The sequence below is a fragment of the Pseudopodoces humilis genome, chromosome 15, assembly GCF_049639895.1.
Source record: "Pseudopodoces humilis isolate 2021_Gansu_Grassland_sample_001 chromosome 15, ASM4963989v1, whole genome shotgun sequence".
Taxonomy (NCBI): Eukaryota; Metazoa; Chordata; class Aves; order Passeriformes; family Paridae; genus Pseudopodoces; species Pseudopodoces humilis.
This window is the reverse complement of record NC_142214.1, coordinates 477,321-504,514: the sequence shown is the minus strand read 5'-3', so window position 1 is coordinate 504,514 and position 27,194 is coordinate 477,321. Positions and strand designations below refer to the sequence as shown.

Sequence of the window (27,194 nt, the reverse complement as noted above, 5' to 3'; positions counted from 1 at the left end):
ATTTCCTTCTCAGCAACCCCTCCCTCCTGTTCCCAGCATCCCCACAAGCTTCCAAGCCTGCCAGAACCAATGGCAAGTGTGTGACTGTAAAAGTAACAAAATCAATTCTGCATTTTGGAACAAAAGGAGTGGGTTTAAAATCTATTTCTTCTCCCACTTGCTTCAGAGGACACCCTGGCTTGGAAGGGCTTTTCTTTTCCAAACACTCTGCTGGAAATAGGCATTTGTTATAAAAAAAGCAGTTTTCAATTTGAAGTGGGGGTGGTGGGCATACATATTCAACTCAACTCATAGCCATTTTGTTAATTTAAAATTTCCATATGTAGGAAGCCTATGCAGTGTAAGCCCCAGTGATCCTTAGCCATTCACAGCAGAGCACATGGGTACATGAGCTCTGTTTAAATTAGCAGCAGAGTGTGTTTGCCTCTGGGAAATAACAGTCCTAGGTAAAAGGATGTGCTTGAATTGCCTTTGCAAAGCCTTTGGATGAACTGCTTAGGAATGGGATCATCTCTGCCAAAAAGGAGCTGTATCATTTAAACACTGCCATTTCTGTTTGAAAGCCAGCTTGTTAAAAAATATGGGAAAGTGGGCAAAAAGTGTGCTGCTTGCTAGTGAGGGTGTGCAAGGTCTGAGTGGGACTGGGGCTGGGACACAGCTTTTGTTATCCTCTTCAAGGGGCCAACAAAAGGAGCCATGGAAAAATCCACTGATAAAAATAAGGCTGGAAACCAAGCAGAGAATTACTAAAGGGGAAAGTCAGAGAGAGAGAATGAATTAATAAAGAACAGAAATAGGGAAAGAAAGCAAGCAGGATAATAGAAAATACGGTATAGCAAGTATATTACAGATCAGACACCCATCACATCTGGGTGGATTATTCTTAACTAAGTACATACAAACAAAGCAATTTAATTTATTTGTTTTTTCATGTAGAAAATTACTGAGAAAGAGGAGTGTTGGGAAGGAATTAATGAATGGTGAGGAAGGAATCTGTGCTGGAGGTTGAACCCCCTGACACAGAGTTCTGCATGGGTGAGCCAGGTGAATGCAGACATTATTAATGAGGATTCAGTTGAGCTGCGTTTTCTTCTTTCTTCATAATCTTAAAATTCCAATAATTTCCATCAGAGGAAATAAATTTTCTCCAAAACTGTACATTTTCTCCCTGTGCACATGTGTATCTTTTCCCTTCTGGTCTGGAATACAGTTTTGCACAGGAAATTTTAAACCATTGCACAGTTTTCTCCCACAAAAAAAAAAAAAACCAAACTTGCAAATCCTTTATCTGACTTTCCTGTAATGGGTTCATTCACTAACCTGAAGATGAGTTGTTCATTTGGAGTGAGAGTTCTCTTTTCCAGCACTCCTGGGACTCGAGTTTAGTGGCAGAATTGCTGGAGAGAGATGTTGGATGTTGGTGGAATTCTTTGCAGCTCCGTGGCAGAGCCAAGAGGGAGTTTGAGCCCTCAGTGGGGTTTGCTGCTCTCGTCCTCTGCTGTCTCTGGGAGCTGCTGATGGCAGGTGATTTTCACCACAGCTCATCCTGCTCGATTTCTTTTTCCTACCAGGCTTAACAAAGATGTTCCCTAAAGTTTCTAGCTTTGCCTCAGCCACAGATATTAACATAACAGCAGATATTTTGGGGCTGTTTTGTGGGGAAATGCACACCTTTCAGATGTGTTTCAGCTTGAAGATGATTTGAAGGTACATGTTAAAATTGTCCTGAAATTTTTTACACCAAGAGGAAAAGCATCAGCATAAGTGAAAAATATTTGAGATTGTCAAGTGGTGTGAAATACAAGAGTAGAGGGTTAGCACAGAGGCTGATTCCTCCAGCCTAAATTAAGTACTCAGTCAAACCTTCCCCATGAACCGAGTCACACTTGATGGAAACGACCCATTTCTGACAGTTTCACCAAGGGCTAGCTCATGACAGCCAAGATTTGGGTTTTTTTGGTGGTTTTTGTCCTAACATGTGCAGCTTGTGATGAAGAAAGCTTTAAAGCCTAAAGGAAAGTTGCTCTTATTTCTCATGTGCTGGGAAGGAGCAGCCACAGAGGCAGGAGGGCTCTGATGGCCCAAGTGGCAGGGTCAGCTCTCCCCTGGCTGCAGCTGCAGCTGGTTCTGAACCCCCTGGTTCTGCAGGGTGCAGCCTGTTGCAGAGCTCTGCACGCCCTGCTGTGCCCCAGGGGAGAGGGTGTGCGAGAGGCAAAGGTGGGGGAGCCCTGGGGCTGAGTGTGGGAGCAGCCCCCAGGCTGAGCAGCACGCAGAGCCAGCCCTGGGGATGCACCCCTGCCCCTCTGCAGCTCTGGGCTGCTGCCAGCACGGCTGACACCTCCCTGCCCCTTGGCATGGCCACAGAAATGGTGTTCCAGCAGCCTGTAGAATTTATGGTATTTCCAGAGCCCAGAGTGCTCCTGGCTGACTTTGGTCTGACCTATTGAGCTGTACAAGTCTAGCCCTAAGAGCAGGGATGACAGAGAGACTGACTCAATGTAAAGTTTTAAGTGCATTTTGTTCAGATTGTTTTTATGAGACTTTAAAATACTTTCCATCTCTGTACTAGAATTACTTTTCCATATCAGCAGATGAGTTTACCTGAAACTGCTTTTTGTACCCGGAGCTGATTTTCCGAGTCACCGTTGCCCAGGATGTGAATTGTCCAAACTCTGTCCTTATCTCCCTTTCAGGAAATGGTGTGGAACCTGCAGCATCTTATCAGAGACTCGATTTTGTGAAAGCAGCAGTTGCTTTTGTGCCTTCTCAGAATTGGGGTCCAAGTCCTGGGGTTAAGTGAGAACATTGCATTAGCATTTCTCAGTGGGATGTGAGTGCTCAGAGATGCTCAGCCTTCATCCCATTCCTACATCCCTGCTCGGGGACGTGTTTGGGGTTGGCATTGCTGGATATTACACCAGCCCAGCTAAAGAAGGTGCTAATTTAATAATGCTGATTTGCTTGTTTAAATGAGGCAACTTTTTTTTCTCTGTGGATTTCATCTGACTCTAGCTTGTTGCTGTTGGAGTTCTGCTGTTCGTTTTCAGCCCGTTCGCTCTGTAGGAGCCATCCCTGGAGCTGCATTTCTATTCCCACTCAAGCCTTTACCTGAGTTTATGTTTCTCCCAGCCACTCCCCAGAAGGGGGAAAATGCACTTCTCTTGCAGGGAAGAATGTAAGCAGGTTGTTGAACCAGAACAAGCAGCGTTGTCATGGCTTGGTGGTTCCTGGGGTGTTGACTCAGGTTTATTTGAGCTTTCACCTGCCATGACAACTGATTTTTACTCTCAGTGTTGTTTCCTGCTTATGCTGTGCAGCTGAGGGTGATCTGACCCATATTTTCAAGGTGGAAGAATGAAATGCAGCTGCAGGAAGGTCCTTGTGTCATGCCCAGACACCTGGGGGTGACCAGGGCTGCCCAGAAGTGACAGCTTCACTGTGGTGTCACAGCAATGGTGGGATGAGCAGGGTCTATGAAGGTTTTGCTGTAGAAAGAAGGGGAATTTTGTTTGTTTCAGCTGTAGCCTGCAAACCAGGTAGTTTTAGGCCCTGCTTAGGATGACCCTCATGGCAGGCAGGTATTTTGAAGTCAGTGTCATGGACATGTTGCTGTCTGGCTCATGGGAGCAGGGGAAGCAGCGTGTGGAGTGAGGGCCAACTCCCCTCCCTTCTGCAGTTTCCAGGGAGGATATTACAGTGCTGCTGGCTGATTCCTTGTGCCTGTTCTCAGAAAGCCACCTGGATGGTAGCACTTCTCCTCCAGTCTCATCCGAGCCGTGGCACACAATAAATTACTCTCAGTCTGTGGTACATCTGCACTTGGAGCTCTCAGCCCTCTGAATATTGATAACACACGGCTCATCTTGCAGTGTAATAAATGATCGCTTAATGCCAGGCCAGAACAAAAGCAGCTTTCCAAATCTCAGTTCTGACCAAAGTACTCAGTCCTGAGTAGGCAGGGAGTACAAAAGCCCTGGATTTGTTACAGCCCTGTGCTGGGGCTGGGCAGGCTGGGTGCTCTGTGTGGGGAAGGTGGGCAGGGCAGGACCAGCCCTGTTCTGCAGCCTGGGCTGGGATGCAGGGAGAAGGCCAGGCTGATGCTGCAGGTGGTGCCTGCCTGGGGCACAGTGAGGCATCCCCAGGCTCTTGGGTCCCCCCACCTTCTGCTTTTGCCAAGCAACCTTGAGAACTGTGTGGTCCACTTAGCACTAAGTCATTCTTTATTAAAAACAACATATGCTTATCGAGCACTTCCTTTTCTGTCTCACTGCTCTTGAATATGTTGTTGTGGTTACAGTAACCAGTCATGCACTTTTCTGAGCCATTAACTGGTAAAAGCATTTTCTTTTTACATCAAGAAGTGATAAGGGCTAAGTTATGACCTCCTTGAAAGTGCTTTCCTGAGAGGAAGGTTCTCCTGTGCATCAGACAACGCCTGTGCTCTTCGAGGTCAGTCTCTTCAGAAGTAGCTCTGGGAATCTGTCCTTGTTTACCCTGGTGATAGCCAGGAGGGGCTGCACTTCTGCACACTGAGCTTCTGGACACATCTTGAACCCTCTGGGTGGGACCAGGAGAAGGCATGGCCAGGGCACAGCTCATCTGGGAAACTGATGTGTGGGTTAAAATTCTGCTTTTTCTTACCGAGATTAATTTTTTCAAGGAAAAAGCTGATAAAGCCCTGGAGATCTTCCTTACAATTGGGTTACAATAGTTACTGCAAATCTCCCACTTGACTATAAAAAACCACTCTGCTCTTAACTGGGAAAATGCTCTAAGTGCATAAGGGGCAAGATTTCAAACTTGCTGGCATCTGAAAGGCACCAGGAGCAATCATTGAGTGAAACAGATGTTTTCCATCTGACAGTCAGTCCAAGGCTAGTGGCCAGAGCCTTTAATGGGAGTTGATGGGACACTCAGAGTGCATTTCCTCAGCTCCTGGCTCTGCTCACAGCAGCACTCCCACACCTGGCCAGAAGGGTCTTCTCCCCCCAGGCCAGTTCTGTCCTGCAGGGACATTTCCCCTGAGGTCCTGCAGTGCTGGGGTAGCCCCAGAGTCCCCTGTGCAGAGAGGGGAGGATTCTGAAGGGAGCTCCTTCCTTCCTCCTCTTCCTCCTGCTGCTGGCTGGAGCAGAGCTGGGGCTGCCGAGGTGGGAACAGCCCCTGTGTGATGGGAACAGCCCCTGTGTGATGGGAACAGCCCCTGTGTGATGGGAACAGCCCCTGTGTGATGGGAACAGCCCCTGGGTGGTGGGAACAGCCCCTGGGTGATGGGAACAGCCCCTGTGTGATGGGAACAGCCCCTGGGTGGTGGGAACAGCCCCTGGGTGATGGGAACAGCCCCGGTGATGGGAACAGCCCCTGGGTGATGGGAACAGCCCCTGTGTGATGGGAACAGCCCCTGTGATGGGAACAGCCCCTGGGTGATGGGAACAGCCCCTGTGTGATGGGAACAGCCCCTGTGATGGGAACAGCCCCTGTGATGGGAACAGCCCCTGTGATGGGAACAGCCCCTGTGATGGGAACAGCCCCTGTGTGATGGGAACAGCCCCTGTGATGGGAACAGCCCCTGTGATGGGAACAGCCCCTGTGATGGGAACAGCCCCTGTGATGGGAACAGCCCCTGTGATGGGAACAGCCCCTGTGTGGTGGGAACAGCCCCTGTGTGGTGGGAACAGCCCCTGGGTGATGGGAACAGCCCCTGTGATGGGAACAGCCCCTGTGATGGGAACAGCCCCTGTGTGGGAACAGCCCCTGTGATGGGAACAGCCCCTGTGTGATGGGAACAGCCCCTGTGTGGGAACAGCCCCTGTGATGGGAACAGCCCCTGTGTGATGGGAACAGCCCCTGTGTGATGGGAACAGCCCCTGGGTGATGGGAACAGCCCCTGGGTGGTGGGAACAGCCCCTGTGTGATGGGAACAGCCCCTGGGTGGTGGGAACAGCCCCTGTGATGGGAACAGCCCCTGGGTGATGGGAACAGCCCCTGTGTGGTGGGAACAGCCCCTGTGTGATGGGAACAGCCCCTGTGTGGGAACAGCCCCTGTGTGATGGGAACAGCCCCTGGGTGATGGGAACAGCCCCTGGGTGATGGGAACAGCCCCTGGGTGGTGGGAACAGCCCCTGTGTGATGGGAACAGCCCCTGTGTGATGGGAACAGCCCCTGGGTGGGAACAGCCCCTGTGTGATGGGAACAGCCCCTGTGTGATGGGAACAGCCCCTGGGTGATGGGAACAGCCCCTGGGTGGTGGGAACAGCCCCTGGGTGGTGGGAACAGCCCCTGTGTGTGGGAGCTGGCTGGCAGCACGGAGCAGGGTTTGGGGCTCAGGGGGCTCTCGGTCACTCCGGGCAGTGTTGGGTCTGATGATGATGGTGACTCTGGCACACGGACATGGGGACTCAGCAGGTTCCCCACGGCTGCAGTTGCATGTGAAGTCAAAAGACAGTGAAATAGAAAGGGAAATTTTGGGCAGATCCTTGGTAATGATGCCTGTTCCTGAGTCCTTACAGCTTTGAGGGTCACTAAAAATGCTGATCCTTTGCCTTCCCAGCCATAAAAATAAAAACGATCTTTTCCCTACAAAAGGCCAGGCAGTAAAGCAGATGGAATCAAGAAGTATTACAGCTCAGTGTTAGCCAGAAGGAACAGCTGAGACTAATCAGCTTTCATTTAAAAATATAGCATTCCCACTAAGCTCTTGTTGCTGCTGGCTTTATATTCTTATTCCTATTGATCAGTGCTATTAGGAATTTGAATGGATCTAAGAAGATCTTTGGGGAACCTGGATCAGGGATGCTCCGGATGAGGTGCTGTACGAAGACATCTGCAAAACAGGCTGTTCATCCATCAGGATAAACAAGACTTCAGGAAAATAGGTTTCAGGAGAGAAAGCTGGGAGATAGATGGCTATATCCAGAAGAAAAGCTAGAAGATTTGATCTCTAAAATCTTTGAGAAAAGACTATGAAAACACTACTATTATTACTAAAAAAAAAAACATTTCAAAATGGCAGTTTCAGACTTTTGTTGTATAATAGCCTAAATGTAGCATTTTAAGAGTATCAGGAGATAATTTCTAATATTTGTGTTGTGAAAAGATACAGGACTTTGGTGGTTTCACAATGATTTGAAATAAGAGCAGGTTTTGTAGTCCTGGTGTTTCCCATGGAGCTAAATTTGTTTTTCTTTGCTGTAGTGATACCTTACCATGATGCAGAAAGAGGTGAATGAGTTTTGGGGAGCACCTGGGCTGCAGAGAAGGCTGTGGGGGCTGGCAGGGCCCAGGGCAGCCAGGCTGTGCCCAGCCCTGTGCTGGCACACTTTGGGAAAGGCTGGCCAGAGCTCGTGTAGAACAAGAGCTCTGGGCAAGTTCTCTTTCCCAGATGTGTGTTTGATAGTGCTTCAATAACCATCCCTGCTCAGCCCTGCTGAGTGGATTTTTGGGAAATAATAACGCTGGGCTTTTGTCCACAGCAGGCCCAGAGATAAGGATGGGTCATTACATAACATTCACACGATGGAGAGGTGATAACGTGCTCTAAAACAGGCAATTCACCAGCTGGTGGCCACTGGAGGCCTATATGAAAGATTGTGAAGATGCTGGAACAAGATATTGTCCTGCACACCAAAGGACTTCACATTATAAATTTAATTAAGATAATCTGCCTTATTTTAAAAGGAATTTATTAAATTCCTGAGATAGACAGAAGTATGTGTTTTGTGCAGTTGCTGTATTGAGCCCCTGCTCAGCCCCTTCGTGGTGCCAGTGAGGAGCAGGAGCTCTTCCAGGCTGTACAGAAAGTTGTACTGGCTATTCCAGACCCCATGGACAGACCTTGCCATGTGAGGAAATGCCCAAAAATTCAGAGAGGATCCTTTTTTTTTTTTCGTGAGCAGTCATGTTCCCTTCAAAAGGACACCCTTGAAATCCACTGTAAATTCTTGCTTTTGGTCAACAGTCATAGAATATTTCTAGCTTTCCCTGGTCTTACTCAAATCTGGAACAGAGAAATACTTAACCAAGTTTGTAGGGAAGTTTGTGAAAGGGATCACTGGAAAATCTGGAGGAAACCAAGATAGATCTCATCTCTTCTAGGAAGAAGGCAGTTAACAGTAAAAGAAATCAAACCACAAATAAAGGTTCTTCAGTTTTGAAAGAGGAGACCTTAAAAGAACAGTGACACTTGTCCCAAATCTCTGCTACGCTGAAGAAGAGATGAAAAAGAAAAGTTTTCCTTTTATTTTCCAAATATAATAATACAATAAAAATAGGTCATGCCACTTAGTCTGAAACAGGCCATGTTTCAAAAAATCAGTGCTTCTAATTTGTGTATTTCTTGTGGGTTTTATCACTCAACACCCACATTACCTAATTATATACACCTCAAATCAAAACTGAAGAATAGCTTGCTTATTAAAATCTGTCACTGCTGTTAGAAAACATGTCAGTGCCACACATTTTGTTTCTGGCTTGCCTCGTCAGCAGCACTGCCACCTCTGTAGCCGGGTGCCCCTTTTGGGAGCTGTGCTGGTGCTGGGGTGGGAGCACAGCCCTGGCTGGATCCCCCTGCGGAGCTCCATCCCTGCCGCTCCCTGCCCGCTCTCCTGGCACACACTGCCTGGGTATCCATCCCACAGCTCGCTTCTCAAAGAGCCTTCGGGCTGCTCTCTCCTCTCTTTTCCCCTTTTCTCATGCACGCTCTCTCATGCTTGTCACAGACAAATATTGGGATGGAAAACTTTTATCTCTTCCAATATTGGATCCTGCTTCACGATGTTATTGCTGTGTCTGCAACAAGCTCATTTCCTCCTCCCCTGTACACACCTTTATTGCTGTTATTCCCCAGGTGAATCTTCTCTCTTGTCACTCTGCCACAAGGTGATCAGTTTAGTGACGGGTTATTTTTCAGAGGCTCCCTGGAGAGGCCGATGGACAAAGGTGCCTCCCACGCACAGTGTGGTGTAGCTTTCCTGTAACTGCATTTCACTGCTGGGACTTGTGCTGAACCTTGGGTACAGTTCCTCAGGCTGAGATATATCGCCCAAGAAGAACAAATAGCAACAAAGCAAAGAGGCAACTCCTTAAAGCTGAGCAAATACAGACAAAAAATGCTAATGTTCACTTGATTTAAAAAATAAATTAGCTTTAGCTGGTTTTTCATCCCCTTTGGCATTTATTTTCCAGAACTCTGCATCCCATCAGATTATACTAGTGTAAATGTTCTCAGAAAGCTCATTTTTAGCTAGTATACTGAATTATTTGTGTGACCCCAAGGGATCAGTTCCTTGTAATTACACAAACAAAGTACTTGACTTACTTGTATCTGCACGCTGTAGCTGCAGTGGGCAACTGGTGATGCACATTAGCCATGTTTTACTGATACAGTGATCACCAGCAGCTCCTCCCCCTGACTTCCCTTCCAACACACCAGGGGCTCATTTTGTCAAGGGATGGAGAAGCTTTTTAGTGCAGAGTGCATAATTGATTTTTAAAGCCATGGTAGCACCTTGCTGCTGGTGTAGCCCAGTTCCCTTCTGGTGGCAGCCAGGTGCTGGTGCCAGTGCTTGCCATTGCCAAGAGCTCTGTTCCCGCAGCCAGCCTCGGTGGAAAAAGCTTTATCAGGTGAAAATACCCAAAGGTTTCTCTGCCCTCCTGGCACTTGCAGTTGGACAGTGCAGGTAGAGGCACCAGGGTATTGTAGAGGAACCTCTTCCTCCAGAAAGCAGCAACAGAGCAGAAATGGAGCAGCAATGGAGCAGGAGCAGAGCAGAAATGGAGCAGCGATGGAGCAGGAGCAGAGCAGTAACAGGGCAGTAACAGGGCAATACCAGAGCAGAAATGGAGCAGTAATGGAACAGGAGCAGAGCAGGAACAGAGCAGTACCAGAGCAGAAATGGAGCTGCTCTCTGAAATGCTGCAGAATCCTCCCAGCAGCTTGGGCTGCTCCAGCAGGAATGTGGCTTTGCTCAGAAGGCCCAGAGCCCTGCAGCTGGGGCTGTGGTGGAGGTGAACAGCAAGATGCTGTGGGGGTAAATAAAGCAGCACTCTCCTCTCTGGGGGCCCAGAGCTGCCCTCCTGCAGGCAGCACCTCGTGTCCCCAGCGCCTGCTCCTGAGCCTTCCAGCCCCAGCAAAGGCAGATGTGACCTTGGGCACTTCGAGGCTGGACACTCCTCTGCTAGTCCTGGCTAAATCCTGCTGCATCTTCTGAGTGCAAAAGTTGTACAGAAAAAGGCAAAATACAGGTTTAGCAAAGTAGCAGGAGGTGGTAAGGAGAGTACTGGGGCTATTTCAGGGCATTTTATGGGTTTAAAAACCAATAAATGAAGAGCCTCAAAACTCATCTTGCCCTCAAGTGGAGTCAGCAGAGACAGAAAAAGTCTGTACTAGAAACAGTAGTGGTGCCAGAAGTGTTCTGGGCTTTTAATCCATGCTGGGCAATAAATTCCTCATTAGCCTTGGGCAAAACATGTAAGAACTGGGTTTTCATTTCTTTCTTTGTGAAAATGCTCATGTGGGAATAACATCTGAGCGCTGGGAGGTGCTGCTGGCAGACAAGTTCTGCTTCTGAAACCAAGGAGCAAACACAGGGAGCCAAGCGTGGTGATAAACCAGGAAAACATTCCTGAAGCACTGCAGCACTGCCAGGACTTCCCTCGAAGTGCTGAAGTTGCTGCTGAATCTGAAATGCACTGCAGCTCCAAGCATTTACTTTTTAAATACAATTCTGAACATTACATCATTGCTGCCTGTCTGCCCTGCTCTGCTCCCCTGATTTCCTGCTGCCTCTGATGAATATTTTTCATCTTTATCATATTTAGTGTTTGATCTGGAGTTTCTTAGGGCAGGTAGATCCTTTTTGCATGCCTGGGATATGCCCAGCATACCAGAAACCAAAAAAGTAAATGAACAACAGTAAAGGTCTCTGGCAATGAAAGGCTGATTTATTTATGTGTGGTGGTAGAAGGTAGCCCAGTAATGGATTAAGACTTACAAAGGGATAATAAAACCAACCTAATTTAAACAGCTTTTTTTTTTTAGCAGTGATAGTGGAAATTGGGGGGTTTCAAGGGTTTAACCCTGTTGTGCTTTGCATCTCTGTCTGTGTGCCTGTGCTGTAAGAGAAGGTGATTACTAAATCACCAATCCACGTGCATATTTTAGAGGTATCCTATTAAAACCCTAGTGATGAACTAGTCTATACATCATTCAATTCTTAGATTATAAGCCTTTTTTTTATATAAATCACATGAATTATTTAAAAATATATAAATCATTTTCCTGTCTGCAGAAGTAATTCAGCCCTTTGCACTCTTGCATCGTGCTGACTGCAGCTGCTGGGAGCAGGAAAGGTGAATCTCTTCAAAGATTTTTATTTTTCTATGCACACTTCAATATGTAAATGTGATTATGCTCAGATATTATTTAGGAGTCCTCATTCTCACAACGGAGTGCAAACATTCGTTACTTCTAGCAGGTGTAATCAGTGTTGTGTGACAAAGGAGGGGACTGCACGTGGTGCTTTGCTGATTTTAGTGTGTTCAGCTCCCCAGAGTGTCCCTGAGTCTGTCCCAGGCCACTCTGGCAAGTGCCAGGATTGAGTTTGGCAGCTGCGGTGTCGTGACCTGATTGCAAAGGTCAGACCAGGAGCTGTCCACAGCAGCACATCACATCCAGAACATCCCTTGGCACAGCTCTTGTCTCTTCTTTCAATAATGATGAGGTTTCAGTGGCAACAGTGACCTCCAAAGCCTTGGTTTGTTAGAGATGGTTCTGTGAAAAACCTGCAGCAGACCAGGGAGCAACACCTATTAATGGGCTGCACTTCCCATTACCAGATAGTTTTAATTTACTCTGTCCAAATATAAGATTTTAAATACATCAGTTTTCTTTCTCAGGCTGAGCTTCGTGGGAAAGTTCCAGCTCTTTTCCCTGCTATTCCTCCCAGTAATTAGACTCAGAAAACACTTTATTTTGTCCATGCTCCTGAATATCTGAGACAAGAAATTTTCATTTCCTCTGAGTTCAGTTTGTACTTTTGTCCTTGCTGTGGGCAAAAAAAGTACAGTTTGACTTTGGCATGAGCTTCTGTAAATCTGTCTTAGCAGATATCCAACAAAAACTTATTAGGATTTGGCAGATAAGTTTTTCCCCAAATGAGTTTGCTTTGAGCAATAGAGCTAGGTGGAATATTTTTTTTTTTTCCCTGGGACACCTGGGGAAAGACACGGGGATGGCAGCAGCAGGGCAGGAGGCAGAGCAGCAGTGGGGAGTGGAAGCAGAACGTGGGACAGAACAGTTTCACTCGCGAGTGTGCTTCTCCCTCCCAGCTTTCTTCAGTCAAAATGGGATTTTTTTGGTCTGGAAAGCCACTGACTAAATACATTTTTCCTGCTTTCTGTTACTTTGCACAGATGAGAGGCAGCATCCCAGGTTCCAGAGCACTGCCCTCGCTGCAAACACAGCAGCAGAGGGTTCCCCACAATGGCCAGCCGGGATTTGGGGTGGCTGAGCCCTCTGCCCGTGGCAGGGCAGGGAGATGCCCAGTTCCTCCCTGAGCCCTCTGCCCGTGGCAGGGCAGGGAGATGCCCAGTTCCTCCCTGAGCAGGGAGATGCCCAGTTCCTCCCTGAGCAGGGAGATGCCCAGTTCCTCCCTGAGCAGGGAGATGCCCGGTTCCTCTCTGAGCTCTCTGCCCGTGGCAGGGCAGGGAGATGCCCAGTTCCTCCCTGAGCAGGGAGATGCCCGGTTCCTCCCTGAGCTCTCTGCCCGTGGCAGGGCAGGGAGATGCCCGGTTCCTCCCTGAGCAGGGAGATGCCCGGTTCCTCCCTGAGCAGGGAGATGCCCGGTTCCTCCCTGAGCTCTCTGCCCATGGCAGGGCAGGGAGATGCCCAGTTCCTCCCTGAGCAGGGAGATGCCCGGTTCCTCCCTGAGCTCTCTGCCCGTGGCAGGGCAGGGAGATGCCCAGTTCCTCCCTGAGCAGGGAGATGCCCGGTTCCTCCCTGAGCCCACAGCCCGAGCCCCACTGCAAGGGAGGGTCCCTGGCAGTCCCGTGTTTCACCTCTGCTCCCTCTCAGAATATTTTGCTTGTCTAGTTAAGCTCTCAGAGAATGCAGATTTGTCAGTGGCAGCTGTAGGAGCTTGATGGTGGAAGAACAAAGTAGGAATTTATAATGTGCATATAATTGTAAAGAGAAGGATTTTTTTTTAGTGTGGGAGATCAGCGGCAGTGCAGAGTAATAATCATCTTAAAGGGTGACTCTCTAGAATTAGTTGTTATGTTGTTTGAGTCCTTTGAAATGGTTTCCATACTATATAATTATCTTAAATTTTAAGTGCTTCCTGCAGTGATAATGTGTGTATTTTTGCATTCTTATGTAAATGCTTTAGCAGTTCCCAGTGTCAGATTGGAAATGCCATTCTAAAACAGGTAATGGCTTTGCAAAATCTAGGGGAAGAAATTAATCTTTTTCTTCCTCATCATTTTCCAGTTTGCATTCTGGGCTTTCCTGGCCGTGTTTACAGCTCTGACAGCAGCTGCTTTTCAATAACAAACATCCAGTGGTGGGAGACACTGAAGTGAAGTGCTGAATCTCACCAGCTGGAGCTTAAAAAGACAAGAGACCAGCAGACAAACTGTTAGAACCTGCAGAAAGAAAGTAATTCGTTTGTAAACCAAATTAATCCTAGGCAAAGCCACCTAGGAATAATTGTAAAAACATTGCACTGTAATGAAAGTGCAGGAATGCCTGCTAGGACGGTAATTTCAAGTGGTGGTGAACACAAGCAGCTGCTCCCTCTGGACACCCTCTGTGGCAAAGGCTGGGACAGGGATGAGTGAAGTGATCCCTGGGCAGTGAAATGGGAGATCAGGCGGGGAAATGGGAAGGTAATTTTCACCTTTTCTGATGGACAGGCTCACCTTTCTACTTCCAGCTGCAGGCTGGGTTTGCTCTGCTCCCTCCTGGCTGCCTGCAGACAGCTGTGACTTGGAAAAAGAGAACAGTTCAGAGGCAGAACTGATCCAAGGCATTTTAGATACCTCAAGAAAAAATACAGCAGCAGTTTTCAAACTAAACCTGGAATCTGGCTTTCAGATTCCTCCTTGTAATACAGCACACAGCATCTGCTAATCTCATGCCAGTTCTTTGTTTTAACTACTTAAAACTTTCTGAGGCAGAGATACAAGGTTCAGTTCTAAAATTCAAAGTGCTCACATCATTCACCTTTTTGTATGATTCAGGGACAAAGATTTCACTCAAACCCTCCTAAATCCTTTCAGGGAGCTCCCTGTCTGTTCAACAGGTAACACTGTCAGAGAAATGGAGATGGAAATGGAAATGGTTCTTTGACTCGAATCTCAGGAAGCCTGAGAGACTTGCTGGTGCAGATGTCTAAGTTAGGTAGTGGTCATATCTATGTTTGAATGTAGTGTTTTTCTAATTTTTTCCCTGTGAGAAAACTCAGAGCAGCTCTCCTGTTGAAATGTTATAATACAGAGATCTGCAGTGTTTGATTCATGGAGCAAGTGTCCCACAGCATTCCCAGAAATCTGTGATTGCAGTCCAGGCTATCTTAGGTTAGGGTTTTAAATTGCACCTCCCAGAGACATTTGGGTGTCTTCCAAGCTTAAATTAGGTTTGCAAGTGTTTTGCCAGGGACCTGTTTCTCCTCTGCTGCTTAGACAACAGCAGCACGGTGTCTCCCAAAAGTCTGGCTCCAGAGTAATCTTTTACACAGCCCAGGGGCAGCAGGGAGTCATAAAGCAGCCAAATGACAGACCTTTGCAAAGTCCATATCGCTGTGTGGGAAAGAAACCAGAGCTTTGTGAGCGTATCTGTGTGCTCAGGCTGTCTCTTGGAAGGACAGGGCTGTTTCTTGGCTCCATTGGCTCACTGGAGGCCCGTTAAGGAGAACATACAAGTGCTGGAAAACTTCCCCAAAACTTAAAATGCTTACAAGACATGCATGTATGTCATTTCCAGAGAGGAACTGAGCCTGTTCTCTGCATGTGTCCCTTCGTAGGCAGGGTCTTCACCTGCTAAAATAAATGTGTTCTACCAGCCAGCGTCAGCTCTCAAGTAAAGGGCCACTCTTCTATCTCATCTCCCCTGTATAATCCTTTATTATCTTGTTATTAAAGTTTTTGCCATCTGAAATCTCTCAGATCTCACAATTAGCCTACCATCTCTAATACAAACATCCCTCTGAGATCCTCTTAGCAGCAGATGGTCAATAGCATCATTTAGGGAGCTGTGAGGGTGGAGAAATTCCAAAGAGCATCACTGCTCTGTATCAAGAAGCAGGGTTTGGCTGCCAGTAATGCCCTGGCACTGTCAGCCTACTGAGGTTTGAAAAACATCCACCCATGGCATGCACGAATAAACGGATTTCATGGAAAACGGAAATCAAACTCATTTGAAAAGGTCTCATTATCATTTGGTCAGACAGAGCTGCTGGTTTGGTCAGGATGGAGCTAACTAGTTCCTGGAACCTATGACATTCACGTTATTATTATTAAGCTCAATTTTTATATTTACACTTTGTATTAAGCCAGAGAGCTGAATTAATAGTGACAAATATCAAATATCCGGGATTTCTTAAAACAAGATGTCTGTGTCTTTACAGGCTACCTGAACATTAGGAGCTAACCTAAATGCAGTAAAGGCATGGGTAATATTTGCCTTGGTTAAAATACATTTTGGATCAGGTTCTGAAGGAGTCACTGCCTTTGTGGAGTGTAATGTCCTGCTTCAGTTTCCCAACACTGACATTATCCATATTAACAATTATGCTTGCAATGTAATGCTTCAGAATAAAAGCCTAATTATTAGGCCTGTTAGTTTGGTATTATTTTCTAGTATATAATCCCAGTCCAAAAACTCTGCTGCATTTGTTACTTCACAAAGCTTTCCAGGGGTGCCCACAGTCCGTGTGGCAGTGTTGCTGTAGGGGAGGCTCCTCTGAGGCAGCAGCTCCAGCACAGCAATGCCCGGCTGGTGTGGGGAGCCCGGGGCACTGCTGGGGCTCTCAGGAGAAGGGGCAGAGCCTGAGAACCTGCGCTGATCTTGGGCTGAGCTTGGGTTGAGCTTGGGCTGAGCCTGGGCTGATCTTGGGCTGATGTTGGGCTGAGCCTGGGCAGAAATGTGCATCCCCATTAACACAGCCGAAGGGCAGGGCTGCCTTTGCCCGGGGAACAGACTCCCAGCTGGCAGCCAGGCAGGAGCCTGCTTGATGTAGTGTGGCATTATTCCTTCTCCTGCAGCTCTTGCTGTTATTTATCTTCCACTTGCAGCCTCTCGCAGTCACTGAACAATTTCTGGTGTGCAGAAAAAGCTCTTTGAGCAGTGTGTGAGCTGCTGTGGTGCAGGCCCCATCTCTCTGCAGTGTCAGCAGAGGGCTGCTCGGGCCGGGCCTCGCACGGGCCTCGCTGGGGAGAGCTGCCCGGCCTGCGGGTGCCGGAGCCCGGCCTGCGGGTGCCAGAGCTCTGCCTGCCCCGGTTTCCCTCAGGAGCACGCCATGGCACCTGGGCAGAGCAGCAGAGAACGAGCCCGTCCCCTCCACAGCCATTCAGCCTCTGCAGGTGTGCGGGCAGGCCTCGGGCAGGCCGCAGGCTCACCCATTCCTGCTGGCACTGCTCCCACAGCACAGCAGGGCTCTCAGAGCACTATCCCCGCTTGTTCTCTCTTGTTCATCCGGCTGCTCTTCCCCAAAGGAGAAAAAGCTTTGTGTCCTTTTTTGATTTTCCATAGAATTTAAGAGCATTCCCTGCAAAAGGGGTCATGTCACTGCTTGTAATTGGACAGACAGATTTAGAGCTTGCTGCAAACCCTGATTAGATTATTAGACGATTGTTTTCCAGCCCTTTAAGATAAATGTGCATGAATTCCCGGCTGTCAGTGCAGAGATCTCTCCCATCTCCGCAGCCCAGGGCTCTGTCTCCAGGATCCAGCAGTGAATCCCATCCCTGGGAGCCTGGCGGGAGCTGCCGTGCCCGGCAGCTGGGCCGGAGGTGCCCGGATTGTTTTGTGGAGCTGCCGTGCTCTGCACAAGCACCCGGAGCCGAGGAGGAGCTGGAAATGAGGCAGCCGTGCTGGGGCCAGGCTCCGGGAGCCCTGAGGTGCGCTGCTCCAGCACACGGGCTCAGAGCTCGGCCGTCGGAACAGGTGCGATGAACGGCTCTCTGTGACTGAGGGCAGCACACGATCCCCACGCTTCAAACGGAATTCTTTTCAGCTTAGCTCTGTTCTTTTTTATAAGGCACGCACTTAAATGACACAAGTTGAGGACATTCTGCTCAACATCTGTGTTGGAGAGATTTGACAATACCAGGATTTGATGTCAATTATAACTGCTAGAAATCTGATTGCAGTGTCTGGCAGGTTATCTATGTAATAATGGATTTGTTATAAAATAGGTTGCTTAGCATCTTAAGGGCTCTATGCTCTAGTTCTGGGGAAGAAAAATGTTCAAGCTGCTTTTTGCATCCTTCTCCCTTCCTTTAATATTTAAGCTTGGGTACACTGACTGATCAGAGGGTCAGAAATACCATAAAATTTGACTATATTTATCAAAGACACAACTTAAAAGATAGAGAACCTTTCTACAAATGCACGATAGTGAGGTTGAGCAAAAAAGTTCATTTTACTTTGTCATAAGACAAATGACTGAAAATACCTCTGTTATGCAACTTAATGGTGCAGCCCCTTCTTAAATGTTGTCTTTCAGTTCTGGAAATGATAGAGGAAAAAAAAGAAAGATTTCAATGAAGGGTAATGAAAATGATTAAAGGCACTGAGAAACTTTCATAAGCGAAGAGATTTAAAAAGATTAGGCCTGCTTAGTTAAGACAACAGATGAATAAGCAGAGGCACAATGAAGAGATGCAGGGTAATGAATGGCACAGAAGAGGCACACTGAGTACTTTCATGTGCAGCTTTCCAAAATTAAAAGCTGAGAGAAGAAAGCTTTAAAAAGACAAAAAGACAAGAAATGTGCTTCTGATAAAAAACAACAGACACATTTTAAATATGTTTTCTGCAGTGCTGGATTCACCTGTGGAAGCCGCCGTGGCGGGGAACAGAGATAATGAGCTTAGGGAAATGATGAAAAGGATTGGCTGCTCTGGGAAAACTGAGCCTACTGAGAGGAAAAGGGAGTTCTCTGGTAGTTTTCAATGGGAGCACGATTCAGCAGCTGGCACAGCCCCAAGGCTGCTGGAATGATCCTGCAGCTCCAGTGGGCTCTGGGTGTTTCACACACAGATACCTGCACAGAGGGCCCTGCTGCAGCTGCTTCAGGTGACCTGAGTTCTGCTGCAGGCCAAGGCAGGGTCTCTCCAAAAGATGCAGAAATTAGAAGTTGAAGGAGGGCAGGTACAAGCGTCAGAATGCATTAAAGTAAGAGTTGATCGTTCAGGTAATGGCAGAGGTTTCCCTCTACAACGATTCCAGCATCATCAGAAAGTGAACATGATGCAGAAGAGAAGAATTTGGGGTAAAGTGGATCTTCTGTCCTTCTTCATACCAAGGAAATTGCATGTCAAAATTTGGTGGGATGGATTAGGACAGGGGCCTGTGTTTGACATCTCTGAGGTGGACTCCTGGACATCCTGCAGAAGTTTTAAGCCCCATTACAGGTTTTTTTCCAGCAGGATTAATTTCCTCTGCAGTAATCAGAAGAGCACCTTCTTTCTGTATGCATCATGCCTTACTTCTCTTGCCCCAGTTAAGGAATGCTTTGGTTAATCAACACAGTTATAAAAGTGAAGCATCACCAAAAGACAGGGGAACAATAATATGATTATGCATAGTTCCTGTCTCAGTTAAATTCCAGCATTGTTTACAGTCACTGAGTCGCTTCCCTTGGGTCATCAGGCAGCACATCCTGATGGGCAGAGCACGCTGAGGTGACGCACCCAGCTTTAAATAGTTGGTTACTGATGGGCCTAAATGCCACTTAAAAACCTGGGCAAACATGACTTGGAGATATTTGCACAACTGAGTCACTGATAAGGGTAGAGAAGAGTAATGAAGAAAATTCACACCTCTGAATCTCTGTATTTGTAATTAATATGTTTTCTGCTTCGGTTCACTGTGGGCATTTTTCCCTGAATTTGTGCATTTCATTTGCTGTGCAAAGGAATGATGCCAAGGGAATCATTACAGGCTTTTATCAATGGTATTCTCATGGACTCAGAGAATACCTAGTGACAACCTGAAATCTTTTTCTGGAGATACTGGTTATGCAGCTGCTTCCTTGGGCTCCATCATCCTCTTCACAGAAGTTTGCACTGAACAATTTTACACACCACTGACCGTTTGTGTTTCACTTGATAAATTCCTGCTTATTGCACTAGCAATAAGGAAAATCCATTCTATGGAGTTTGGGATCACTCTCCAGAAAACTTTGCCTTTCCTATCACTCCTGCCATTAAGTTGTTTTCCTGAATAAAGTCAGTATCTCTTCTCTATATAATTTTTGATCTAATTTTCGTCCTTCCGTGGTTGTGTGGCCAGTACAGTTACATTGAAGCGAGCTCCAGGGGCATTGCACCGCTCCACAAATCCCTGTTGGTCAGCTGCTATCTGTCTGTAGCAGTTAGCTCAGCCTTGCAGCCCCTCCTGAGGGCTTTGGGCTACCTGCAGTCTGTGGAACTCACCTGGAAGGGACGTGGCCGGTGCTGCTCCTCCCTGGGCTGCTGCAGCAGGTGTCCCCAAAAGCCCCCCCAGCTCTGTGGCTCGGGGTCCTGCTGGGAGCAGCTTCCACAGCTGCAGCATCCACAGCCCCAGCGCTCCGTGCCCTCCCAGGCTGGAGCTGCCCCCGCTGGCACCGCCAGCTCCTCACGAGAGGTGAGCTCAGGCAGAATGGGCAGCGGTGTGCAGATGTGCTGCAGCTGATAGCAGACACAGTGCTTTAAGGGAATTGTCCTTTTCCATTGCTGCAGCTCTCAGCTCGGGAAATCCCAGCTTCTTCAGCCTCCTTACACTGGTGCTCTGAAAGCTGTTATTCCTGATAACCTTAAAGTTGAAGTATTCCCATCCTGTGCTGTTGATATCACTGCACATTACAGGGTGATGGTCTAGAGGATACACCCTGGAACTTCACATGCCAAGATGGAGAAAATCAATCTCTGTTAATAAAAAAAGGCAGGCTCACTGGCGCAGAAAATCACTACTCTGGAGCCTTAACGAGGCTCCTTCAAAAATTCATGATTATAAAATGGAATCCTGGGCTACATTATAGTTCTGAAAGAAACTGGGATATGGAGGGGAAAAAAATCCAATTTTCATTAAGTGGAGAAAATAAAGGATAAATCCCATACACAGACATAGTCATTGATCACAAGGAATATAATTACATGCTCAGTATATGAGAACACTTTCCAAGTTTCCCAAGTACACAATACTTTTCTTGAATACTTTTCAAAGTTAATTCTTCTTTTTTGCTGTTTACTCATGCCTCTCGCACTAAGTCCATGGGAACAAAATCTGTGATTGTTCTAATAAACTGCTGTAGGGTAACTGCAGGATATTCAACCTGTGGTGAGGGAAACATTGAACAAACCCAGTCTTGACCTCATGACTTGAAGGATTTGGTGATGGCCCCTGCTGATGGTATCACAATGCAAATTCAGAATGCAATAAATGGCAGAGAGCAAACATCTTCCTCCTCCTCCTATACACTGTGCATCAGCCATCCCAGCAAGAGGCTCCTGTGGCACTAAACACCTTCCTTCCACACAGGCTGCCCCTTTGCTGTTCGTGGGGAGGCTGAATTCTGCACCAGATCATTTGGAGCACAGAGTAATTAATGTGCAGTCCTGCCGTGTAGGTGGATGTGATGGCTGATAATTTGGAGGGGGTTTGGCTTCAGATTTGTCTTCCGTACAAATAGAGCAGGAAGAATTCCAGATTGGCTTTTATGATACTTTAGCTTTCAGGCTTAGCATTCTGTAATGCAGCCTGAATTATTTTAGATATAATCTAGTCAGCTGCCTGGAAATACAGCTACTCTAAGTGTATGCCACAAGGCCTTTTACCATATTATCATATGCCAAATTATTCTTTTTTAATTATTTTTCACATACTCAATGCAGCTACAGATTTGTTTGTGAAGGAACCTTTCAGTAGTTCAGCTAATCAGCTCAAAAGCAGGAAGCAGCCCCTGCCAGTTCATCTTCCTGCTTACTTGAGCGTGGCTGAGTCATGACTACAGTGAATCCAGCACTGTCTTCACTTTTATTTATTCATTCATTCATTTGGTGTTAAAGGTGGATGTGTGAGGGGCTTGAGTGAGTGCCATTTATTGTCATTTAGGTGCCATCGTCAGTGACTTTTGAGATAAGCAGAGATGGAAATACTGTTTCACAGAAATAATTCTTTTCATCTGTTCTGTGTAATAATATATCCATAACAGTGGATTTCCAGAACTTATTTCCATTGTTTTCATTGCAAGGATGTACTAAAAGGACAGCTGAGAGACAGGAAAAAACTGGCTATAGAATTCAACACTTGTGTTTATAGATTTTCCATAGGATTGACAATGTGAGCTGGAAAACATCGGTGTCATTTGGGGCACTCAGCCCTCTCCTGACTTCAGCACGCTCTTCCTCAGTATATTAATGAAGATTTTGCCAGCAGAGATAACATAATGGCCAGTTTGCAGTGCTGCTCTGCACTGTATTATAATTGATTGGCTCATGGAAGTGCTGTCCCCCCTCAGCTGGGCTGGCACGTGGACTTGCCAAGCTCAGAAAAGTCCATTTTCATTGGGATGTGCCCATGCTGCCTTTCCTTCCTCGGAGCTTCCCTCTGCAGTGCTCCTCCCCAGCCCTTCCTGTAGCCAGCAGGAAAGACACACTGGATTAAACGAAAGGGAAGGCTGGGAACAGACTGCTCCTGCAGGAGAGCAGCCAGCCCACCTTGCTGCAGCTGCAGCAGGAGCTGCAGTGCCAGCCAGCAGCCAGGGAATCCCTGCCCACCCAGGGAATGAGGTGTTCTGCTGCAGTGCCCAAAAAAATGGGAGTGAATTGGTCTTGATAGCTGAGCGTGATGTGGAGAGGTGTCTGCTTCTGTTTGTCAAGAGGATCCAGCCCCTGTAGCTCCTGCAGGATCCCAGGGGTCCTGGGGGGGTTGCTCTGGGATGCTCTGGGGGGCTGGCAGGCAGGCTGGGTGCTGCAGGAGGGATTTCTCAGGAGGAATTTCTCTGGGATGCTCTGGGGGGCTGGCAGGCAGGCTGGGCATGGCTCAGCTGCAAACTCCCAGGAGCACTGCACTTCCAAGAGAGCCAAGGGAAAACCAGGAGTGAGGGAGGGGGTCAGGGTCTTTCCTTCTGTCCCCCCACTGTCCCTGTCCCTCTGTGCCAGGGACTCTGCTGTTCATTCTGAGGTTAACTTGCTTCCTGAAAGCTCCAGAGGAAATGTTCTGGTTCTGTTTGTAGTCTGACCCTCTGCTGCTGTGTACAGGCGGGCCTTTTGTACCCAAAACAGCTCCAAATTACTGTACATAAACCATAATCTGCCAGTGGGAGCACTGTAGTTTTCCATTTTGCTGCTAATTGGATGATACCCTTGCAATAGTCTTTGTTACCATGGCTGGTGCTGGGCAGGGAACAGTGAGGGAAGGCTTTTATGCAGAAATCTTACAAAAATGCTGTGACTGTCCCCATTTGACAGCAATTGAAACCAATTGTCAATTAACTAAATAACAACCAATTAGCTTAAAGAAAGAAAAGAAGAAAATTGCTTGCTTCACATTCTTTGTTGAAGCAAATGCCAGTCAGAGAATGGGAGCTTTTTTCTTCCTCTCATAAAGACAAAATGGCAAAAGATATGCAGAAAATACAGAGTGGTGGATTTTTTTTTCCTAATACCATCCTTTTCTCACATGAGAATATTATAGAAACTAGATAAGAATATCTTGAGCTCCTGAGACATTTAATTTCCTGTGATATTTTAAAATCAAAATTACAATCATTATACAAGGACAGTTTTTTCTCCTTTCTTTCACGCCTCTGTCGGGTACTGTAAGCACAAGGGCAGCTCCCTGCAGCTGGCTGCCTCCACAGGGGAAGGGCAGCAAACATCTGGCTGCTCCGTGGTGCTGTGACAGGCCTAACTGAGCTGGTAACATCTGCGTCGCCAGACAAAACCCTTCCTCTTCCATATTTTATGGACTTTTAGAGCCCCTAGAGATGATGTCAGAGCTTGTGATGTTGGCAGCCCGAAGGAGCCAGGGCCGTGGGAGGCAGCTGAGCGCTGCTGTGGGTACTGGTGTGGTGTGAGATCCCTGCAGGAGCCGTGCTCTGGCTCTGGAGCTTTGCCCGGGGCAGCAGCGCAGAGACTGCTCCAGGCAGGGCGTGCTCAGGGACAGCCAGCACTCCCCTGGCAGGAGGAGAGGGCTCGGGGCTGCTTTAGAGCTCTTCATCCTCAGCTGGGCTCCCCAGGGGACACAGAGCAGTCCTGGGAGGCCAGGCTGGTGCCCCAGGCCCCAGCAGTGTCTGCAGAGCAGCCCTGCCAGCTGGGCTCTCGTGGGTGCTGCACCAGGCACCGGAGAGGCAGCTGCTCCAGGTAATATTGCTGGGACAGTGAGAGACAAGCGCTCACCCATGGCACACTGGCTCTGGGCTGTTCCTGCCCATGGCACACTGGCTCTGGGCTGTTCCTGCCCATGGCACACTGGCTCTGGGCTGTTCCTGCCCATGGCACACTGGCTCTGGGCTGTTCCTGCCCATGGCACACTGGCTCTGGGCTGTTCCTGCCCATGGCACACTGGCTCTGGGCTGTTCCTGCCCATGGCACACTGGCTCTGGGCTGTTCCTGCCCATGGCACACTGGCTCTGGGCTGTTCCTGCCCTTGTCTCAGACACAGTTAAGGGCAGCAGTTAATGCACAAAGCATTCCTGCCTGCAGGGCTGCACCACAGCTGCTCCCAGGGGTGACACAGCTCTGTGTCTGCCTGATATCCATTAGCTGCATCAATAAATCTTCAATTGGACTTTTTACTCATTGTTCAAGAAGATCTTATTGCATTCTATTTAGAGCTGCTCACAGCATCATTTCACAGGTTTCAGATTGTGTTACTCTTTTGTTAATACTTTTAGGACCCATGTTTCATAATTGGATAGCTGAGGGTGAGAGGTACGACTTCTAACCATTCAGAAAGCAATGGATATTGGACGCTTCTCACGGTGTGAGATTTGGCCCTGCACATATTGATCTGTTGCTTTCTTACAGGAACATTTTACACCTGAATGCAAGTTCAAAGAATCAGTATTTGAAAACTACTATGTGACATATTCCTCAATGATCTACAGACAGCAACAGTCCGGCCGGGGTTGGTATTTGGGTCTTAACAAAGAAGGAGAAATAATGAAAGGAAACCACGTGAAGAAAAATAAACCTGCAGCACACTTTCTTCCAAAACCCTTAAAAGGTAATTGCTTGGGTTTGCTCCCTTTATCTGAACTGATACTGTGTTGTGTTTAATTCCTGTGCATATATATTTGACACGTCCAGCTGCTTATAAAACGGGAGTGTAATGTTCTGTAACATGCTGTTCATCTCAGCAGAGTTCAAACAGGCTAAACCACAACCAGTGACGGGGCTGCTTCTCTGGTAGTAAGGAAATGCTGATTTTGTCAGCCTAGGTCTGTCCTTCAGGGTAGTGTAAGTGCAGTGGGTAGATGGCTGCTTTAACTGGGAGAGGGAGGAGTGGTTTTCCCCTTCTGGAAGATGTCAGTCCACTGACCTCTGAGGTTTTCAGGGAGTGTTTGAAATGGAAGAGGTCTCCCTGCCCTGGGTGTTTGAGTCTCTCTTCCATTGCGTGTTGCTGGCTGAACAATCCCGCGTGTCACAGCTGGGCTTTGCCCCCAGCCCCTGCAGCCCTGAGCTGTGCTGACGTTCTGCTTCTCTTGCCTTGCAGTGGCCATGTACAAAGAGCCTTCCCTCCACGATCTCACAGAGTTCTCCAGGTCTGGAAGTGGGACCCCAACAAAGAGCAGAAGCGTTTCAGGAGTGCTAAATGGGGGTAAATCCATGAGCCAAAATGAGTCCACGTAGCCAGGTTCAGGCCAGCCAAGTGCTCTCTAAACAGAACCTTACCTCTGGATGCAGTTGAATTCTTACTCGCAGTCTTTCATCCAAACCTTCGATTGCCCAGGACGAGCCACCGAAGTCGCATAGTCACCTGATTATTAGCCATTAGATCTGCTGGTTGTCAAAGGATAAACCCCAGGCATGTAGAATGTGCTTGTGCATATCACAAGGCAGTTGGAGAGCAGCAAACACAACTGCGGGAAAATCTCCGAGAAGAAATGTCCAGCTCTTTCTCTCTCACTTTTTCTTTCTCTCTTTCTCTCTCTCTCCTCTGCTTTGTGGAAAACGAAACAAAAACATTTCGCAGCATTCACTGCTGATAAGAATTTGCTTTCCAACTCAGAAAAAGACCACTTTTGCTCTTCAAAGGAAATTTTAATGCTTGTATGTTTTATAGGGGCAAACAAAAAACAAATACGTAAACTCTGTCGTTTCCTTGGCTTACGGTTTTATATCTAAGGCTTGATAAAAAACATGTATCCTTTAATTTGGAATAGTGCAACTTTTTGATTTCCGAACTCCAATGGGTCTTTAAAGCTTTGTCTTTAAAAAAATAATTCAAAATTCAGGGTTGGAACTGAGAGTTGGTGTCTCAGGCTCAAGCAAACAGTGTTCTTGTGGTTTTAAACACAATGAAATATAAATTTTTATAGATTTGTAGTTTCTGGTAAAGTTCTTGTGCTAACCCCAGTCTGTAGGAATTGAGTTGTTTTGTTATCCCAAGTGGAAGTTAACAGAAAGGGATAAAATTATCCTCCAGTGTAGATTTCTCTTAATTCCATTTTGTGTGTCATGTTAAACTATCGTTGTGGCTTCTTTTCTAAAGACAGAAACTGTGGAATTAAGGTGACTTAATTTTTTTATAAGAAACGTCTTATTTGTAAAAGTCCTTTCACTGTAACGGGCACGTGAATATTGTGTAGGAGGAAGCGTTAGGACAGGTTACCCCTAAACAACATATACTTATACATGCTATTGGAAACAATTGTTTAAAAAATGTAGTTAGGTTTCCATTTAGGTCATCATGTCTGTTGCATGGGAGAAAGTTGGAATATTGGCATAGAGTTGCATGATGTGTAAGATTTTGTGCATTAATCATCGTTGGATTCTGTGCTCCAAAACTGAATTAGTTCTGTACAGGCGGCTTTCTGCCTGGTACAAAAAAGTTGTTTATTATTTGTTGTATACACAACCATGCACTGAATAAACTATTTATATTAAGATGTACTTTTTTAAAAAAAGCTTATTCGATTATATGCTGTACATCCATGGTTAATTTGAAGGGAAAAGGGTTGGCAATTAAATCATAAAGTTACAAAAGATACTGTAATTAATGTTCAGAATCTTTCTGTGTGACAGCCATCCCCTGTAACGCCATTCATACAGAAACTCAAACGTTCTTTGCTTTTGGGGGCTGTCAGAGCTGGTCCTGTGAGCCCAGCTGAGATACTCAAACACAGCCATGCTCTGGTGCCACCAGGCTTGGGACTGAGCCCTGGGCTGCGCCTCTCTGCCCCGAGTGTGGCACGGGCTCCAGGAGCTCTGCTGGCAGCCCCTGGGGGACGCTCAGCACTGCTGGCCTTCGTCTGGCCTCCAGGAAAAAGGCTGCTGTACCTTTGCTCTGGAGGGAAAACATCCCTCTCTCCTGCCTTTCCTCTCTGGAAACATCCAGGAAAACTTTTCCCATCTGCGGCATCCAGGCAGCTCTGACAGGTGAGCTTCACTCCTCAAGGTGTTCCAAGAGGTCTTAGCAGGGACACGTTTTCATCGTGGGTGGCCAAAGAACCGGTTCTGGAAGACAATAGTGGAACAAAAATGTTAGGCTGAAATCCAAATGAGCTATTCTGTTGTCTGCTCTGTGTTCCTCCCACGTGACTGAGCTGGAATTAAACCAGCTTTAAGGGCAGATCAAACCTCCAGATCTGTTGTTTCATAGCAAATAGTAAATGAAGAGCTCTGGCCTGCTCTCAGAGGGCCCAGCTTCCCCAGCTTGCCCTTTTCCAGAGGGTGAAGAAAGTGAGAGCACATCCAGTGCTGCTGAAATCCTTAAAAAACTGAAGATGTGATCATGATTGCTCCAGAGGTTTTGATAATTCAGTGGGTCT

The 27,194-nt window shown here is 47.2% G+C and overlaps 1 protein-coding gene across 3 annotated transcripts in view; it reads left to right on the top strand.

Annotated features, from left to right (window-relative positions):
• The window catches only part of FGF13 (fibroblast growth factor 13), a 190,762-nt gene extending 164,446 nt beyond the window's left edge, over positions 1–26,316 (top strand). For all 3 annotated transcript variants that reach the window (XM_005526101.3, XM_014255348.2, XM_005526100.2), the window contains 2 exons: positions 24,229–24,427; positions 24,917–26,316. In XM_005526101.3, coding sequence (XP_005526158.1) covers positions 24,229–24,427; positions 24,917–25,053 — 336 coding nt within the window. In that variant the 3' untranslated portion in view covers positions 25,054–26,316. The remainder of the gene's footprint in view (positions 1–24,228; positions 24,428–24,916) is intronic.
• Positions 26,317–27,194: the final 878 nt, after the last annotated feature.